Consider the following 18,992-nt stretch of genomic DNA (forward strand, 5'->3'; position numbering starts at 1 on the left):
ATCTGCTGTGGAGCAGCATATCTATAACTCTAGGAATGGAGATAAATCACTGATATTTGTTTTATTTCTATAAAAAAAGAAAACCGATTCAGTATCAGAAGATGTTAAATGAATCTTTATTATACAAGTGAAACTGTATAATTTACAACAGCTGTTGTAAAGTAAAAAAACAAAATCAAACAATAGTACGTTATTTGTTTATTTAAGAACAATGAGCTTCCACTTGACACCGTTTCTCATCTTTGGTGCTGTTGGGATCTCAGGATCTGCAAAAAAAAAAAAAAAAAAAAAAATATATATATATATATATATATATATATGTATATATATATATATATGTATACGTATATAAGCACTTCTCCAATCTGCAGATCTGGCACACATCTTTCTAAAAAAAGTGTTTCTAAATGTTTGCTCACATAGCAAAGTCCCGTTTATATTTCAACAATATCTAGATATCTCAAGAGTTGGATTAGAGAATATTCTGGCAGTTTTTCACAAGATGATCAGTTAAACCATGATTTTTAATTATTCAAAAGGAAAGAATTTCAATACTTTGTTTGGCATCTCATCTAAGCTAAACCAAGAACTTTGGGCCTAGTTTTTAAGTTTAAGTTTTTTACATCAACTTCTGATGTGACAAACCAGAAATAAATGGTCATCATTAAAATTTAAAAAATTTAAATTCCAGACTATGCTATCCTTAAACAAATACAAAAATAAAATATGGAATGGGGTTTGAGCATTACTTTGAAGACAACAGGAGTTAAGAGGTGGAGATAAAAAAATAAAAAACACAAATCTTAACACCACAAACTGTACCGACCTAGTTGTGATGCTGCAGGTTTCTGCTGCTGCTGCTGCTGGAAAGAAGCCATGATGCTGTTTGCTGTGGAGTTTGGACCAGTTACCTTTAGAGTTAAAAAATGTCAAAAAGCAAAATTTATGTTTAGAAAATTTGTGCAGACAGTTCTGCCTTCTTATTTGTCATTAATATTGATTATAGTTCACTCAATCAACATCACATTTTAGCAGTATCAACTGCTTTGATGTTTTACCTTTAATCAAAAATAAGTACAGAAATATAATAGAAATATCCCTTATTGTCTGTTGGATAAATTGTATTTTTAGTAATTATCAAATATTCGTTGTATTATGTAGCCTTGTAGTTACATTTAGATAATGTTTCTGTGTGTTCATTAATTCTGATTTCTTCCTAATCCCTCCTTGGAAGAGGGAGGTGACAGATATTCTCAGCAGGACTCCCTGTGAAATGGAGGTGTTAGTTGTTCCTGGCTGAGTTTTACAACCCTAGAGGAAACTCTGCTTTGTTCTTTGTGCTACAAAGCCGTTGCTTTGAAGCTATACAACGTGTCCCATTCGACGCCGTGCCTGGAGCAAGAAGGATTTAGATTGTAGATAACATGTGTTTAGTTAGTGATTGTTATTTAGCACTGCAACTAAAATGCTTTGACCCCACCCTTTTAGAGTTGCAGTGCTCTCTGTGATAGGGTTCCTAAAATCAATAAAACAGAGGAGCGGGAGATGTGTTTTTCAGAGCGGTAGGAGATTTGTAACTGAAAGCACATCTCTGTCCGTTCTCCTCGCGAGAAACAAAGAATCTAACTCTCTTGTCTTTCCTGTGTTTGTTTAAAATTGTCTCTAATAGGTATTTAGACCTGACATTGTCCCACAGTGTGGAAATTCAGGTATCACAGCAGCAAATTAATACATGATTAACAGATTTTGTAGACATGGATGCAAATGGAAAAAACAGATGAGATGAAGAATTTAATACAACCATCTTTGTTGCTTTTGTAGGCAAATTATTTAGGATCTTGAATCCAGTCATTTAGATAAAATCTTTAATAAACTTTACAATGTTGGTGTCTAACAGAAATATAAAAAGAACATATTATGAGTGAAGGATTTTGAAGAGGGTGTTATATTTACCGGAGCGTTGCCGGTCAGCAGGCCTTCAGGCCACACCTCAGGAACAGCTCTCTCCATCGTCTGCAGGGCTTCTTCATAGGCCAGCTGCAGTTTCCCAGCCTGTTTATCAAACTGGAACAGCACTAAGGCCTTAAGGAGGCTGTGGATCTCCTCTGTGGAAGATGGAGGGACAGATTTACCTTTCACCAGAACTTCTTACTACTTTATTTACTGCAGCATGTCCAATGCAGACTGCAGCACCACTACTTTCTTTTTCAAGTTTCTCGATGTTTCAGCAGGTTAAATTTGAGACTTACCCTATAAAAATATAATTTAGGGATACTATCAACTTACTTACCTTTTTACTTTACTTAATATTAACTCAAGCCAGTTAAATTATACTTTGTAAACTTAAGATGTTGTTTTTCAGCTCCAAAATCATCCAATTTTTCCCCAAGCCACTAATATGAAACATTTGTTTTCTTCCTCATTTATAAAATGCATCAAAATGGAAGATTCACACTTTTGTTTTGGTCTGGAAAAGCATCAAACAACAAAACCCAAAACAGAGCAGTGTATGTTTGATACATTTTAGTTTGAATTTCATTGAAATTAGCATTCATGTTTTAATGCATTTAATCTCCACATATTTTGTTAGATTCGGAACCTGTAATGAGAAATCTACAGCACAACTGTTTTAATTAGAAATATGTATGGCATTTCATTGAAACAAAAAATTATGTTTAATCCTGACCTAAAAAGCCTGATCAGTACAAAAGCTTTTAGACAGCATGACTGTCCCTGGTTTTGTATTAGACACAAAAATCTGCACCTAAGCAGGCTGCATTTGAAGGAGGACAACACGTAAAATAAAGACTTGTTTGTACCTCTCATCTTGTCTACAGTAGTGATGATTTCACTCAGGGCGTGCATTAGGGCTCTGTCCTCCATTGGGCTTCCTTCCTTCAGACTCAGCTTCTTCCTCTCCGCTTTCCGGCGGTTCTTTGACGACCGTCTGCAAGAGAAATCCAAACACTGAAACCAAAAACAATATAAATATTATATTAACTTACCGGTAATGTTTTTTTTTAGGTGTGTGCCCCTTACGAGGAGATCCGGGAGTTACTCTGGGAGTATTTAGACGCGGTCAACACACTGCTAGCTTCAGAGTAAAGCTCAGCATCAGGGCAGTCTGGACCTTCTTCATCTAACAAGGAACATAAATGGTTTAAAACACAACTAGATTCAAATGTTTAAACACATTTTGATGGAATGAAATGGATTTATCAGAGTTTTTCTCACCAAGCATATCCAGTCTGGCCTTTTCTTTCTGCTCTCGAACCACAGCCAAACGGCTCCGGTGCCGGGTAAATGTTACAACCTGAGCCTCCAAGAACCCTGTTTGAGAGTTCACAGCTGTGGAGAACAAAAATAAAACATTTTCTCCAACTATCCTCAGCATGGTTCATAAACCTTTTTAAACAACACAAGACAATCACTGTACTGTCTTTCATCTTACCTTCTAACAGAGCCGGTTTCAGGTTGGTTTCAGTAATATCCTGTCTGTTGTGCACATAAATCTTCAGTAATAAAAAAATATATTTTAATGCCACACAACTCAAAAAGAAAAAAAATCACTTTGACAAAGAAGATGAGTTTGTTTACAGACCAGTCTGAGCGCCTCCTCCCAGACTGCACCAGTGATTAGAGCCAAGATGGCTTCCTCACAATCCTGTTTGAAACAAAAAATAAAAATGTTTATAATGAGACCATAAAGCAACCTCTGTTGCTGGTTGAGAAGTCATTTTACTTTGTTAGAAGAGTCCTCCACTGTTTATCGTTCACTTTTCACCACTTAACTACATTGTGCCGCTACTTCAACCATTCAACTTATACCATATTTTGCTCATTTGGGACATTACGGTTATGTCTTTTGGTATTGACATCTATTACGGTTTAGGAAATATTCAGCTTTTTGTGACCGTTTTTGGCCCCATTGAAATTAATACAACATGAAAAGTTCTGCTAAAAACTTTGTGCTCTTTCACAGCTCACTACTTCCACGTATTTTCAGCTAGAAACAAATTTCAAAGTTTAGAATGTAGTCATATCCTTCAACTACTTTTGTTTATTTGAGCTTTTCATGTCTTTTATATGTTTCATAAAATCCCTCTTCAAGATTTTGCTTGCATTATCCTGAGTCTTCAGAAAAACAAAACAAAACAAAAAAAAAAAAACACTGGCCCACTAACTCTGAAGGTTCCCAATCTAACCCTAATCCAACCCTTAGTATAATACTGCAGGTCAAGATGCTAGTCCTAACCTATAGGCTGTAATTAGTATTACAGCTTTTTAGCTCAGTTTAGATTATGCTTTATTTGGCTGCTTCTGTCTATTTCTTAAATGTCTGTAAGTCTTCTACAGTGGACCTCAAATGCTTAAAAATATTAAGCATGAAAAATATTTTAGTGAAGATGCATTGACACTGCATCTTCACAGGAAATGCACATTTTTCTAGCCTAGTTAAGTGAAATCTTACTTTGGCGTACTGGTCCAAAAGCAGAGCAGCTTCTGAGCACCGCCTCTGCTCGGTCAGCTTCTCTGTGACAGAAGGAAGAAAAAACTTCATCAGAATTTCATGAAGCCAAATTTCTGTGGTTCAAAGATTACCAAACTAGTCTGAATGTAAGTTTGGGATTATTGTCCAAGTTTCAACCACCTAGTTTTTAGTTTTAAGAGAAATTTGAACGTAGAACTCCATCTTCACTCTTTCACTCAGTTTCTATGATGCAGGAGAGCCACTGTCAGTAAAACAGACCCTGTATCATTCTGTACAGTGATACTAGGGCTGAAACGATTCCTCGAATGATTGGAGTACCTCAATTATTAAAATTCCTCGAGGAAAATTTACCTGCCTCGAAGTTCAGTTAATCTATGTTTTATTATTTAGTGCACCGTGTTCCGGCCGGAACATTATATGCGTTGCGCGGAGCTCTGCCTTCTGCCTCTGAGTTGTTGTCGAAAGCTAAGTGTTAGCGGAATAATGTCCAATTTTCAAGTTCGGCCAGTGGGGATTTTATTGATTCATGATAATGCTCAGGTTTGCATCGTTCTTTTGGGGACCAATAGACATCCTTAAAATGACTGGCGTTAGGGTTAAGGGTAAAATGACCCCCGTTCTTACTTTCGTGCCCTGCTCTACCGGTCCCCGGACTTAGGTTCGTTCGCTCGCCTGCCTGCCCCCACCCCCACCACCACCACCCCAAACTCCAGGCGACATTTCCTGTATTCTCAAACCCAAAGCTTAACAGGTATGGGGCAAGGTGAGAGTTCATCTATTAAACTAACTGAAGATGAATACATAAACTAAAAGCTGGATCATAGACATTTTTTAAAAGCGTATTTGTGAGCCTGCCTCTTTATTATTAAATTGAATATAATTTCTTCAGGTTAACTTAGAAAGTGATCTATTATTGTTACAGGTTAGTTTTCTAAACTACAAAAAAGTAACTGGTAGAGAAGCTCAAAAATGAAAAATTGGACTGATATTGATATCTGATAGTAACACTGGTGTTATGATAGATTTACCAATATTTTATTTTATAATTTTTTTTATCCGATTACTCGATTAATTGTAAGAATAATCGATAGATTACTCGATTACTAAAATATTCGTTTACAACAGCCCTAAGTGATACTGACATTTCCCCATATGTTTCTGGTCACGCTAACCATTTTTTTCCTCTTAAAGTCAGAGTTTGGGTTGTCAGAGATGGTTGAAACTTGGACAGAACCAGTTGTCCCAGCAGAAGAAAAATTACAACACACACATTAAAACTGGTTTTGGAATGGATAACACTGTCTAACAACAAATCCTTCACTAGAACCATTTTGTGCCAAGGAACTAGAACTGAACACAACATCAAACAACTGCATGGATCCATTATTAAGAATGTTTCAGGTGCCATGAATGAAAACTCTGATAGTCAATAGACAGAGAACTTTCATGGTTCTCTATCTGATCTGACATGAATTCTAGTGACCGTGATCTTAATCTCACGGTCCATCAGCACAGAATCTGTGGAAGTTATGAGTTGGAAAATAAGAATAAAAGTTACAAAAATATAACACAATATCCCCAATTCTCAAGAATAATTATGCAATCAAAAAATCCAGCCAGAATTATTACAAAAGCTTGTTGATGTGACGTCATTAACAATTGTATGTTTTCTCTGCAACCAAATAAAAGCATATTTTGGTCTGAATGTATAATTTTGACTAGTTCTTCTTTTCAAAAGCAAGCTGTATAATTATTCTGTTCAGAAAAAAAGAACACTTCAAACTAGTCATTAAAAGTATAAGTCACATGAAATTCATTTTTATTATATTTGTTTACCAACTTCTGAGTGGCACTGCATTTCTCTCCATCAGTCAGACTACATGTTGTCATGGTTACCTGCCAAGTCTCTGGCCAGCAGAGCTAACTGGTCCGGCGGTAGCGGTATCTGCTGTGCCACACAGATGGCGTTTCTCCAACTGGAGCAGCTGGTGAAAGCCTGCAGCGCCCTGGCTGGCTCGCCGCATCGCCACAGCAACAAGCCGGCCTGCTCGGCCTGTTGCTGCTCCACCAGGTGCTCAGCATATGCAGAGCTCACAAGCTGAAGGCAAAAAGACTCAAATCACTCAGGATTGACTTGCTCTAGTTAGATATCAAAACTGTTGAGAAATGTGGACTAATGATGGGATTTAATTCATAACAGCTCACCTTGTACTGAGGACTATCTGCTGTGTACAACCGCAGAGCTTCACTGTAGAGTTTCTGCTCCTTCACCAGCTGCAGAACTTCAATGAAATGTTCCTCTCCTGAGCAAAACAAACAATATCCAGGCCAGAAATAACCATCATAACCCCCAAACATGTTTCCAGATTAAATCAGACTGTCCAGTAGAAGCTGACTGACCAGACTTGCTGAGATGCACCAAAGCCTTCCTGTAGCGTTTTAGGTGTTTGTCGATGGTATAGCGTTGGTAGTTTGGCTCCAGGCTCTTCAGCATGTTCAGGAAAGGAAGATACTCTTTTGGGTCCTGAAAAGATTGAGAAGAAAAGATTTTATCAAATAAGAACCTTAAAAAGTTTTTCTTTACATTATTTTATTGGTGAAAAAAACAAAAACACTTTCTAGATTAATTAATATGTTTGTTTTTGCTTAGCCTGGTGAAGTAGATTAAAAGAGACCTATTATGCAAAATTCACATTATGAGCATTTTTGCACCTTCATTTGGTTTCTCTAAAAATACACAAAGTGCTTTAAAAAAAACATCCAGGCAGATTTTGGCAATAAGTTCTTGTATTTTGACATCTGAAAAACGAGCTGTTTCAAAAACATTTGCAATGTAACGTCACAAATCAGTAGGCACTGATTAGTGGTGTCACCTAGCAGCTTATTTGGATTTAAAGTGACAAGAGGCCTTCAAACAACTAAAATCTCATTATTTAAGAATGAATATATGCAAAAAAATGCAGCGGACATGATTTGTATAGCCCATAGCCCTATCCTAACTTGTTCAAGGGAACTTAAGAGATTATTAAGTTACTGCATCATTATTATCTAAAATAAATTCTCACAACAAAGTTGTTTATTTGAAAATATTTGAAAGCTACTTGTCTTAAAAAAACACAACAAACGTCAGTTATCTTAATTATAAACTATATTAGAAAAACAACTATGATTCATATGGACACGGATCATCTTTCAGTTGTATTAAGAATAATATTTCCAGTGACGTCTCGTACCTTCTGTGATTTTTCAGCCACCATGAGAACAAGGTCAAAGTCGTACGTCCCGAGTGAGTGTTCGTACAGATCGTTGACGTTGACGAGGAAGAGGAGGTACTTTAGGGCCTCTTCAGCGCTTACAGCTCCCGGAGCTTCAGGTGGCTTTTCTAAAAGTACACAAACACTTCTTTTCATAGTGAAATAACCGAAAAACAACGAATGCACATTTACACATAACTCATATCCTGCAGATTATCAGTAAGTACAGCTCACCTCGCAGCTCATGCACTTTCTGCAGAGCGATCTCGAGCTCAGGAACGGTCTTCTTCACGTGAGAAGTCAATATGGACAGACAGAACCTTTAAAGAGGAAAAATTTGAACATGAAGCAAAAAATATATCTTATGCGTTTCTTTACACATACTAATTACTTTAATGTAACATCTGCTTTTTTAACCATGAAAATATGAAATATTTTTACAATACTGACACATTTTAAAAACATACTTGTTGAAAAGCAACTAATAATAAATTAATATTTTTTACTTTCCATATTGACTTGCTCAATTGCCCTCCTTCTGTTAGCTCTTCTAACAGTAACAGTCAACAAATTACCAAAAAACTGAAACATCACTGACTTGTTTGCATCCATTGCCTCCATGGCTTTCCGTAAAGCATCACAAACAACGTCAACCTTTTTCTGGCCTGACACAACCTGGCTCTGCAGTGGGCTGCTCTCTGGGCGGGGGTACATGGTGCAGGTCGTATCTTCTTCTCTATGCACAACAGGAAAGAAAAATATCTATCATAAAAGAGAAGATTTTTCCTCAAAGTGACAAGCTTCTCTTTATAAACATCTTACTTGAGCTCAGTGAGGAAGAGGTTAATGTGGTTAATGGAGTTGAGTTGTGTAATGAAGGTTTCGACATTTTCCAAAAAAACCTGGAGAAGAAACAATCAAAAAATTAGGACATATTATTAATAGTTTTAAAAATATACGTCTTTTAATTTTCTTCTTAGGTTATACCCCATTATGACCAAAAGCTGCCAGCAACTTTAAACCATTTAATTTTCGTCTCTATATATCTATATATTGATGTTCAGGGTAAAACTGTTATAAACAGGAAACCACTGAAAGATCTTTGGCCTGAAGCTGGATAATCCCATTAAAATCACCCAAAAGAGCTTTTAATTTCTCATGTAATTCAAGATGTTCCACAAAATATACATAACTTTTGTTTCTCTAGTATTTTTAGAGACACTTCTCTATAGCATCCATACATACCTTTGGATTGTGGTCATAAATAAGGTTTAGGTTGATCCTTAACTTCCTCATACACTCAAATGCTTCTCTGAATCTGAAGCTGTGAAAAAAACAACAGCTAGATTAATAAAAAAAGTCACTCTTGAAAATTAAATGCTAAAATGATGATGGACGGGAGTGCCCGCTGTTGAAATCAACATTTTAACAATGTTATTAGTTTTTAAACATCAAGGGGCATCCTTGATCCTGGAAAATGTTCCTTGAGTGGAAATCTTTTGGTCTACAAAAAGATTCAGTTAAGCAATATGCAACAAATCTACGTAAATGTAACTGGAAGGATATTAAACTTACCCATCTAACCACTTCCTTAACTGAGCCAGAACCAGCGCTCTGTGATGAATGGTCTCCAGATTTCCCCGAGGCATCTGAAAACACAATAAACCCATGAATCACATTTTTAAAAGTTTTTTTAATTAGAGATTTTGGAAAAACCTCTCAGAAAGGCGCATTTGGAGGAAATTCGGAGTATTCTGTAAATATAAACTAAGCTGACCTGTAGAATCACTCTGGTGTCCTGAGGGACCACAGTCACGATCCTGGAGCCTCGCTCCACTCGCCGATGCGTCTCATCGTTCTGACCTCCATCAGAGGACAAAGCCACCTGCAGACCTGCAGGAAGACGATTAAAAAAATCACCATTTAGTGGATGACGATCACTTCTGGTGTCTCAGAGCATTTTATTTGTTTCTGTCGCACCTTTGAGGGTGAGTGTGCTCAGCTGGAGGCAGCGGCAGGTGTGAGAGTGAGTGGTGATGAGCAGGAAATCGTCACAAACGGCAAAGGAGCTAACGTTGGACGCAAGCTGAGGACAAAGAAGATTTTATAAAAATGTTAATGCTAAAAAAGAAAAAACAGTAACTGAACACAAATAAACCACATTGACTTTGCACCTCTGTGTCTCCAGCGTACAGGTGGGATCTGTCTGTGAGGCCAAGCAGGTATTCCTACAAACATCAAGCAAAGAAAGCAGAAACATTAAGACCTGCACAGTTTTCAGACCAAAGTTCAAAACTTTTCAAATTTCTCACAATTCTAGCCAGGTTTTGAAAGAGAAATAAAAATTCACATTACAGTGAATTTATGGTGTTTATGTTTCTAAACTATTCAGATTGTGATTACAGACAAGGAAGAGAATATATCAGGGGTCTGCAACCTGCGGCTCTCTGAATCCTCCACAATGGGTCTTTATAACTTTGGTTAAGGCCATAAATAACCAATTGCTTTTAAATATAAATATACTAACAATATATTTAGGTTTTTCATTAGTAAATATTAATTAGTAATAGTAATTAGTATTTGTCCGTTTTGAATGTAACTTTTGTAAAATAGGATGGGAAAAAAACAAACAAAAAAAAGTCTAAAAATATTTTCCATTTAATTTTTCCATACATATCAAAAACTTGAAGAATTTTCCAGGTTTTATTAGAAATACTCTTTACTTATTCTTGCAAAGAATTCCATCATTGATAAATATTAATAAATCCTAAATGAATATTAAAAAAGTAAAGCAGCCTGTGTTGTGTAGTTATGTTTGTACCGTTCCACTTATGCAGCAGAGAGCCGTTTGGATGCAGGAAACAGGAAAGTTGATGCTGCAGCCGCTGGAGTCACGCCACTCTTCCACTGACATCTCAGGACAATCTGCAAAAAAAATACAAAAGAAAATATTTTACAGAAAATACATTTTATGCGTCTCTAATATATGTTTCCATACATGTTTCAGTGCATCTCATAAAAATCCACAGTAATGAATAGATAAGAAAACACAAGTTACAGATGTAGTTTCTCCATAAGCTATAAGTATCAGTGGAATAAAAGCATAAAAATCAGAAGAAGCAGATTATGTTTGGTTTTCTCACCCCAGAGGAGTTTCCTTATTTGTCCGTCCTCCAGCTGCAGAGCCACAGTCCCAGTCTGAGAGCAGTGAACCGTACTGATCACAACACCTTCAACCTCCACCTGAGACCTGAGGATGAAAACCAGCATGAAAAGGAAAAAAGAAAGTAATTTGAAAATTCATTATGAATATTTTAAAACAATATTGAAGGAGAATTCAAAGTCTGCAGACCGAACAGCCAGTGTGTCAGAGGCGTCCTGCGCAGGACGAAGCATCAACAGGGTGGAGGTGTTGGGCACAACACCAGAAGTGACGACAAAAAACAGTTCCTCCTGTAGCCACAGCAGCTGCCGCAGGGCAAGGGGATTGTCCTGAGGAGCCGTCAATCTGAAGGATATGTCAAGTCAAAACAAGAGTTGACTTCTTTTTTTCAAGAAAGAATGAGGAGCAGAAATGTGTCAGAACAATCGGGTTTCTTTAATTACCTGAAGGATTTCTGGAGGACAAGAGGACGGGACAAAATGCTGAACCCATCTGCAGTTTTGTCCAAATCTTCCTTTGAAACTGGATTTACATAAAAACATGACATACATATAAAACATCAGCTGAAAAAAACCCCCTAAAAAATAAACAACTAAAACAAAATGTATTTCGGTATAGAAGTCATTCTATTAATATATTTTCTGTGGTTTTTAAGAAAAAGGGAATATCATGTTGTGGAATAAAGTCATCATCTCATCATAATTTAATTTTCTCGTTATCATAAGATACAAAAATGTTTTCTAATAATCAGTTATTTGAGCTCACAGGTTGATTAAGATTTAAAATCCGCTTTTATTTTCTTAATTCTGTTTAATTTTCCATGTTTCAGGCTGGCAGTTACAGAAATGTCTGCTGCTGCAGATAGACGTTGCTGGAGCATTTTAATAAACAGCATAATTCATTAGAGAGCCACTTATGAAACACTGAAGATGATATGAAAACTGTAAAGTAGTCCACAGTTTTGCAGCTTACCTTTTCCAAACACCGAGATCTGTCCATTGGAGGTGAACACAGCAATCTGATTGGTCCGTTCAGTCTGACAGAGAAAAGTCACCTGGTTCACTGGTGACTTCAGCTGGAGCTCGAACGAACACATGGGAGGAGGAACCACACTCTGCCTGAAGGTCGTCACCAGAACTTTCTCTGAAAAAATGAATAGAACATTAAACTCGTGTTATAGAAACAACAAGGTAAAGAATAAAATCTTTTCTTCATATTCACCTCCATCGATCACCGCCACGCTGGCGTCATCAGTCACGTCGAGTCCACGGCTTCGCTCTGTTGTCCAGCCCCAGTCGTAGGCGATGCTCGTCCAGCTGTGGGTCACAACATGGAGGCGTAGGGGGCGTTCTGGGTCCCAGCAGAAGCAGACAGGAGCTTTCTGAGGGTCTCCATCGAAGTCCAGGCTCTGCTTCAGGTACCAGTGGTAGTTTCCCACCGTCCACAGCTGGACTGCAGCAAGAAGAAACAGAGAGATTTGTTTTATTGAATTTGAAGTAGGTGAAGCTAAAACTACCACAAGATCAAACAAATTTACAGACAAAAGTATTTTTTAATCTCAAATACAAAATGTGTATATTTTTGTACAATTTTGATGTAATTACTGCTCTGAGTGTGTTGTTCTTTCAGCAAATTGACTCTTTTAGTTTGTATACTCTAGTTATTGATTAGTCAATTACTGAATTAGTTACAATTATTTCAACAATCGATTCAGCAGACTTAATCATTTCAGCCCTAAAAGCCATAGTTTACAAAAACATCACAAAGCACTAATTGTAAAGGTATCACTCAGGGGAAGAATAGAAAAAAAAATATCACCGTGAAGAGAGATATCTACAAAAGACAAAAATCTGGTGACATTACAGCGAGTGGCAGCTGCATTCGAATGTGACAAAAGTCTCCTGTTTTTTCTGCTCAATAGAAAGATTTCAATCTAAAAGCCTTTTCTCAGCCTGGCTGAAGTCAATCAATCTCAATTGGTTAATTCCATCTCTCTTAATACTAAATGTAGAGATATATGTAGTTATTTGAAAAATGTCATTTTTTATGTCTGTGTTGTGCTTACTGTAACTCTTGACTTTTCCATCCTCTCCAGCAGTCAAGTCTTCCAACCAAACAGCCAAAACGGTGGAGTCGCTGTTCCACACCAGCTCCTTCACCTAAAGACACACACATTATAATAATGATCTAATAATGTTGTCAGCTCAAATATTTATTAATCAAAAGTTATTAATTTACTTAATCAGAACATGCCTTGGCTTGGTCTTTGCTAAATGGTAGTGTGAAGTCTCCGTGAAGCAGTCCGTTCTTCTCCATGAACACAACGCTGTGTTTGTTGGGATGTCTCTGAGAGCTGGCAATCAGGCTACCTGAAGGTCTGAAACGACACATGAAGCTGTAAAACTGATGTACAGCTTTGATATTCAAGGAGAAGAAATACAGTTTTTTTATTTTTACAGAACTGTAGATTGTGAATTTTAAGGAGTTCTCACTTCCAGCAGAGTGCCTGCTCCAGGCCGTTGATGGGCTCGCTGGTGGCCTGCAGAACGCCCTCTCTGTTCCAGACTCGGACCTTCCTTGCTCCAGTCTGGGGACAGATAGCGCTGACAGCAAACAGCTGACCATCTCCCCGCCACGTGACTCTGGGTCTGCGGTCGTCCCATGCCACGGCTGGCTGCACATCCTGCGATAAAACATGTAAATGGGACAGACTTAACATTTGTTCAATCAAATCTCATCTTTAAAGCAGGTCTGAAGTTTGAGTGAATCATCAACAACCTGAATCTTCTTCTGTGCTGCCTGTTTTCCCTCTGAGCCATGAAACTGAGTCTCCTTCTTCCCCCAACCCACTGTGATAAACTTCCCTATAAAACAAACCATATAGATGTACAGTTTTCAATTAGAAATATTCAAATCAAACATAATACACAAGACAAGTCATCACTAAAAAAACAAACAAAAGAAAACAAATCATACACACTAGTGGTTAATGAGACTAACTTAAATCCAGGCAGTTTTTTAGCACAGTTAATCTCTGAACACTCAGAGAGGAGTTAATCTGAAGCTAGGATACCTTCACCAAAATCATCTTGGTGGATTCCAACCTCAGTAACCGGCTCAAAATCTTTGGTCATCATGATGATTGTTTCCTGTCCTGTGGACAAAGACAGTTGTTTATTTATTTATTTGTTTGTTTGTTTATTTATTTATTCAAAGCACTGATAAGTATTTATGTGTGAGTATGAATCTTTTAGATATAAGCAATGGAATCTAAAAATACAAATTTTTTTCCCAATTTATGCAAACTTTCAAGTATTCCAGTCCCTTGCAAGATATCTGCTGGTCTCAGCAGTAAAATGTAAGATTTTTTAAGACCTTTAAATGCCAGCTTGACTGAAATTTAAGACTGAAAACCTGTAAAGATAGAAGAGTCATAGAACCAATGAAGATGCCTGTTTGCAGCTCAAACTTTTACATGACAGAAAGTCCCTTTATAGCTTTTAATCGTTCTACGTGTTAATTTCCTTTTAAACTATGTTATTCACATGTGATGTGTCTGTAACATACTGACCAGTTGTAAGAATGACGAGTTCTTCATCAGGACTCCAGCTCATAGACGTAAGACCGCTGTCCACACTGCCAACACACTCCAACTGTGGAACATACTGCTGTTTAATCTGCTTTCCCTTTAACCATAATCCTAAAACATATTAAGTAGTGGTCTGAAAAAGATGGGTGGAAAAACAAAACACACTTGGCTGGTGTTGAGGTTGAAGAGAACGACGTCTCCGCCTGCTGTGGCCAAACATGCGGACTGAAGCTCAGCGAGGTCCTGCAGTCCCACCACCACTCCGCTGCCATCCTCTGGCAGGTAACCATCAGCTGTTAACGAAGTTTCTCTGACAACCTACAAAAAAGAAAAAAGGGAGGAAAATAATCAATCTGATCAAAGAAATTCTCCCATCTTAAAATATACAGAAATTAGGAGCACCGCACCTCGCCTGTGTGTGGGTCGTACTCTGTGACTGAGAACTGAGAGGCGATGAGGAGTGAGCCAGTGTCGGACCTCACAGAGAAACACTGAGGAGAACCAGGACCCTGCAGCTCTGAGCTACAAAGGCTCTTCAGCAGCTTCAGATTCCTCATTTTACCTCAAGACAACCTGAAACAACGTCAGTGAAACATGTTAAAAACTGAAACATTTGACATGACAAACCTACTTTTATCTGATCACACCATCAATCCAAAAATTTGGTGAATCTATTTTGTTCCATTAGTTTATAATTTCATATGTTGAACATGACAAAAATGAACAAAAGTTTTGATAATGAAGTTCTTCACCTTCTTCCTATAAGAACCACTAGATAGGAAGAAAACTACCTGGGAAACATTGTTATAGAATCTCATTAGGTTTTATCTGGAAATAATAAGAGCTCTAAAATCTCTCCATCAATCTGTTTAACGTAAGTAATGTGTTTGAAATGATGAGAAGCAGTTAATTAGTTAGTTAAAACACAATTACTGATCTAACAATCTGTTTAAACGTATTAAGTCAGATTGTAAAAAGGTTACAATCAGAGTCAGATTAAAGACTAGAAGTTGATTTCTAGTATATAAGTTATATAGTACAGCTCAGTACAGTAACAGCACAGAAAATGTTGAATCTTTTTTCAATGAAAGCCTCTGAAATCTCATAAAATGAAGCCACAAAAACATTTGCTACAATCAAAAAGATTGGAGGAAAGTTTATTTCTGTCTCATAGTGATCCCATAGCAGCTTAGCGCTCAGCAGTTTCAAATGAACACCTCTCTGAGCTCTGTCAGCGGTTTGTCATAAATCACCGATAATAAAATAAATACAATAACAAGCTAAATGATATGTCAAAGATGTATTAGGGTCCAGAAACGACTGAGTTTACAAGCAAAATAATTTGAGTCCGAAAATGGAACTTGGTGTGTTAGCTTGAGAATTGGATACAAAATTTAACCTCGCCGAGTAAAAACTAACATCTTTAGCATTTTAATAAATGGAAATACGAGTGTGCATCTCACCGAAATGATGTAACTTGAGGAAACCAAGTTCCGGGGTATCCAGCCAACACCACAACAACATACATGTGGTTCTGTCCAACTCTTCCCCTTTCACCCTGGCTCATTCTGATGACGCTGCGGTGATGTCGCCCTCTAATGATTGGAGTAAAACTACATCACAGAGAGGCACAGGACAAATAATATTCTGTAATATTGTTTCAAATAGCAATTTAATCTTTAAAAACACAAGCTTTGATTTTACAATCACCCAAGATACTCCTCAGCTGAGAAAATAAGAGGAAAATAAGAAAATCTCTGTTTTAACAGATTCAAATTATCAACTAAAAATCATATGTAATGCATAATTTGCTCATGGTTTTTTGACAAATACGATTTCTATTTGATACTGGTCTCTGTAGTCTAACTGTGGGTTTATTCTCAAACAAGATTAGACTTATTTAAGAGAAAATTTAAAATAAATGAGACTTGTAGAAAACACAATGCTGCAGTGTTGTGTTGTCTTTTTTGATTAACTGAATTAAGATTTATTTTATGGAAGACACGATTTACACACCTTCAGAAAATTTCACCAATTTCTTTTACATAATTAAAAATGAGAGAATAATGAATATCAATATACGTTAAACTTCATAGAAGATTTTTAAAGCAAAGTGAGAGAAATATTATCATAGATGTTTAGTTTTGTCGATGTGTTTCCAAATTGATTGGGAAAAACAAACAAAATTCAGAAGAGCCTTATTCTGAAACTACAAAGGATGTGAAGGTTTGTGCGGACTCTTATTTTGCAAGGAAAAAAGGAAGTAGCTTTATCCAGTTCTTTTAGTGTTTTGACGAGCTGCTTCTGACAACAGGTGGAACGTGGAGAGCCTCTGACATCTGAGCTGGAGTAAATACGCGATGACAGAAAGATAACAACATGGTAAAACTCATTTCTTCACATTTTCTGTTATTTCAGCATTTATTTACTTGAAGGTGAGGCAGCAGATGGATCGTGGCGTTCCTCAATCCTCATCGAAATGAAGCGTTAAGCTTTTTATTGCTCTTTGCTCATTGCTTTAATGTTATTGTGGGGATTTTTGAAGGGCCACTAAAAAGTGTGTGCTCCGTGGAAGTGGAAAACTTTGACATTTTACGACACTGTAATGTTCCTGTTCGTGTCTTCTCTCACTTGAAGTTATTTTTAAATAATTGTAAGTGAACGGTTAGCATCGTGAAATACATGACATGTGAACGGCGTGGTAGAAATATAACAGTAAAAAAGAACAAAAACAAGAGGAGGTTGTAAGAAATTTGTTAATATATATATTTCTGCTCACATGCTTTACAATCTAATGAAATAACATGTACATTTTGGCTGGTTACCGAAACATATTTTCTTATAAGCTATTTCAACTGATATTTTTTCTGATAGAGTTTTTTCTTTTTTTTTTCGTAAATGGTCTGAGTTCGTTTTTACAGTTTACCATTATTTCGTAAATGTACAATTCCTGGTTGTTCAGGTTGTAGACAAAAACATTAGATTTGTTTTGCCTTTGTGATTTTTGTTTCTCTTCTCCAGGCCTTTAAATGCTAAAGTTCTTCCTTCTATTGTTCTTGGTTTTCAAGGCCAAACAAAAATGACAGAAAAACAAATAGTCATCTGAAGCTAATCACACATATTTGTAATTATCTGTTATTATAGTGCCTACTGTCATTGTGGATTCTGTTGTCTATAATTAAACTCTAAATGTGGGCTATGTAAGTTGTTTAGTGCTTTGCTCTTGAATCTTTTACACATTTTGTCATCATAAGTCCACAATCGTCATTTGTGTTGGGAATTAATGTCATGAAGCAGCACAAAATAGTGAAATATAGTGAAGTAGAAGGAAATTATTTATTTTAGTATGTGACATTTGTATTCATAATCATTCATTTTGATACCTCTAAGCAAATTTCAGAACAATCAGCTGTCTTATAAATCACATGTCACCATTTCAGAATCTCACAGAAATGAAGTATTTCAAGGAGTACGAATAGGTTTGCAAGTCACTTCAGTTTCACATTTAGTTTGAACATTTCTCATGTTGTTTTCAGGAAATATATTATCCTATGAAGAACCTTATTTGGAGTTATGATGAGTACATGCTGGCAGATGTCATTATCCAGAAATGCTAAGCAGGAAACAACACAGCGAGTGCAAACAATTTCCTTCTGTGTTATAAAAAACAGTTTTCACCTTCAGGCTGATTAACTTAATATTAAAGGGCCTTTGTGTGTTTTGGAGAGAAAGTTTTTCATCTTAAATGACCAGCTATAAGACTGGTTTTGATTTGTGAAACTCTTATTGCAGTTTGAGGAAGAAAGCTGAACAACAGATTGTGTCAGAATTTGAGTCTACAAATAAAGAGGAACTAAAGAGTGTAAATTAAACAAGTTTGTAGTTTGTGAACACACTTATAAGAATAAATTCTTTCCTATGAGGTTGAAACCTTTACCGCTGATATTTGGCTGATGACTCAAGTTGAAACACTTGTCTGTGGGGTAAAGGAAGTTGTGAAATTATCATCTTCTCACTGCCGGTAAGGCTGCTGCAGCACTGAAGTTTGACAGGATCAATGTTTAAGCTAACTTGGCAAAGAAGATGCAATTATTGCCACTACTATTTTTAGCTGAGTCAGTCCAATGTGAATTCAGCAAGCTTAGCAAGTTCAGCTGGAGAAAAACCTGTGATCCAAAATGAAAGATTGTTTTAGCAAAAAAATATCTGATCTTGCATTTTTCACCTTGTGCATGTGCAGTTTGTTTGACTGTTGTTAAATGATTGAACACTTTGCCACTGTAGTGAACAGGTATAAATAAAGCTGTTCACAGTTTTTCAATGTTGATCTACATTTAGAGTGTCACACCACCCCTAACATGTTTCCTCCATCACTTAACTTGTGATCTGCGTCCTGTAAATCTTGATGACAGCAGGTTGCTCAGCTCTGACATAAAAAGTTTAGAGGTTTATTATTAGTCACATCTAACTTTACTCATCATTATGTGTAATTAC

The 18,992-nt window shown here is 36.7% G+C and overlaps 2 protein-coding genes across 4 annotated transcripts in view; one reads left to right on the forward strand and one right to left on the reverse strand.

Annotated features, from left to right (window-relative positions):
- Positions 1-94: 94 nt before the first annotated feature.
- On the reverse strand, positions 95-16,085 carry elp1 (elongator acetyltransferase complex subunit 1). Its single transcript, XM_028009525.1, has 36 exons — positions 15,962-16,085; positions 14,906-15,071; positions 14,664-14,816; positions 14,481-14,562; positions 13,983-14,063; positions 13,688-13,773; positions 13,402-13,592; positions 13,163-13,286; positions 12,975-13,068; positions 12,131-12,361; positions 11,882-12,052; positions 11,353-11,431; positions 11,099-11,254; positions 10,890-10,996; positions 10,568-10,671; positions 9,921-9,974; positions 9,727-9,832; positions 9,524-9,639; positions 9,322-9,395; positions 8,992-9,070; positions 8,569-8,648; positions 8,345-8,482; positions 7,981-8,066; positions 7,726-7,874; positions 6,893-7,016; positions 6,698-6,795; positions 6,389-6,590; positions 4,472-4,533; positions 3,602-3,664; positions 3,452-3,512; positions 3,235-3,348; positions 3,040-3,139; positions 2,820-2,947; positions 1,954-2,105; positions 827-911; positions 95-266 (listed from the first exon to the last, which is right to left on the reverse strand). The coding sequence occupies exons 2-36, from the start codon at positions 15,053-15,055 to the stop codon at positions 199-201; spliced, it is 3,948 nt and encodes a 1,315-aa protein (XP_027865326.1). The 5' UTR covers positions 15,056-15,071; positions 15,962-16,085; the 3' UTR covers positions 95-198.
- Positions 16,086-16,764: 679 nt separating this feature from the next.
- The window catches only part of arhgef37 (Rho guanine nucleotide exchange factor (GEF) 37), a 30,246-nt gene continuing 28,018 nt past the window's right edge, over positions 16,765-18,992 (forward strand). For 2 of the 3 annotated variants that reach the window (XM_028009009.1, XM_028009008.1), the window contains exon 1: positions 16,776-16,880. The gene's annotated coding sequence lies outside the window, so the exon portion shown is untranslated. Of the gene's footprint in view, positions 16,881-18,992 lie in introns of all 3 variants that reach the window. The other variant, XM_028009010.1, reaches the window with a different exon arrangement.

The sequence above is a fragment of the Xiphophorus couchianus genome, chromosome 23, assembly GCF_001444195.1.
Source record: "Xiphophorus couchianus chromosome 23, X_couchianus-1.0, whole genome shotgun sequence".
Lineage (NCBI taxonomy): Eukaryota > Metazoa > Chordata > Actinopteri > Cyprinodontiformes > Poeciliidae > Xiphophorus > Xiphophorus couchianus.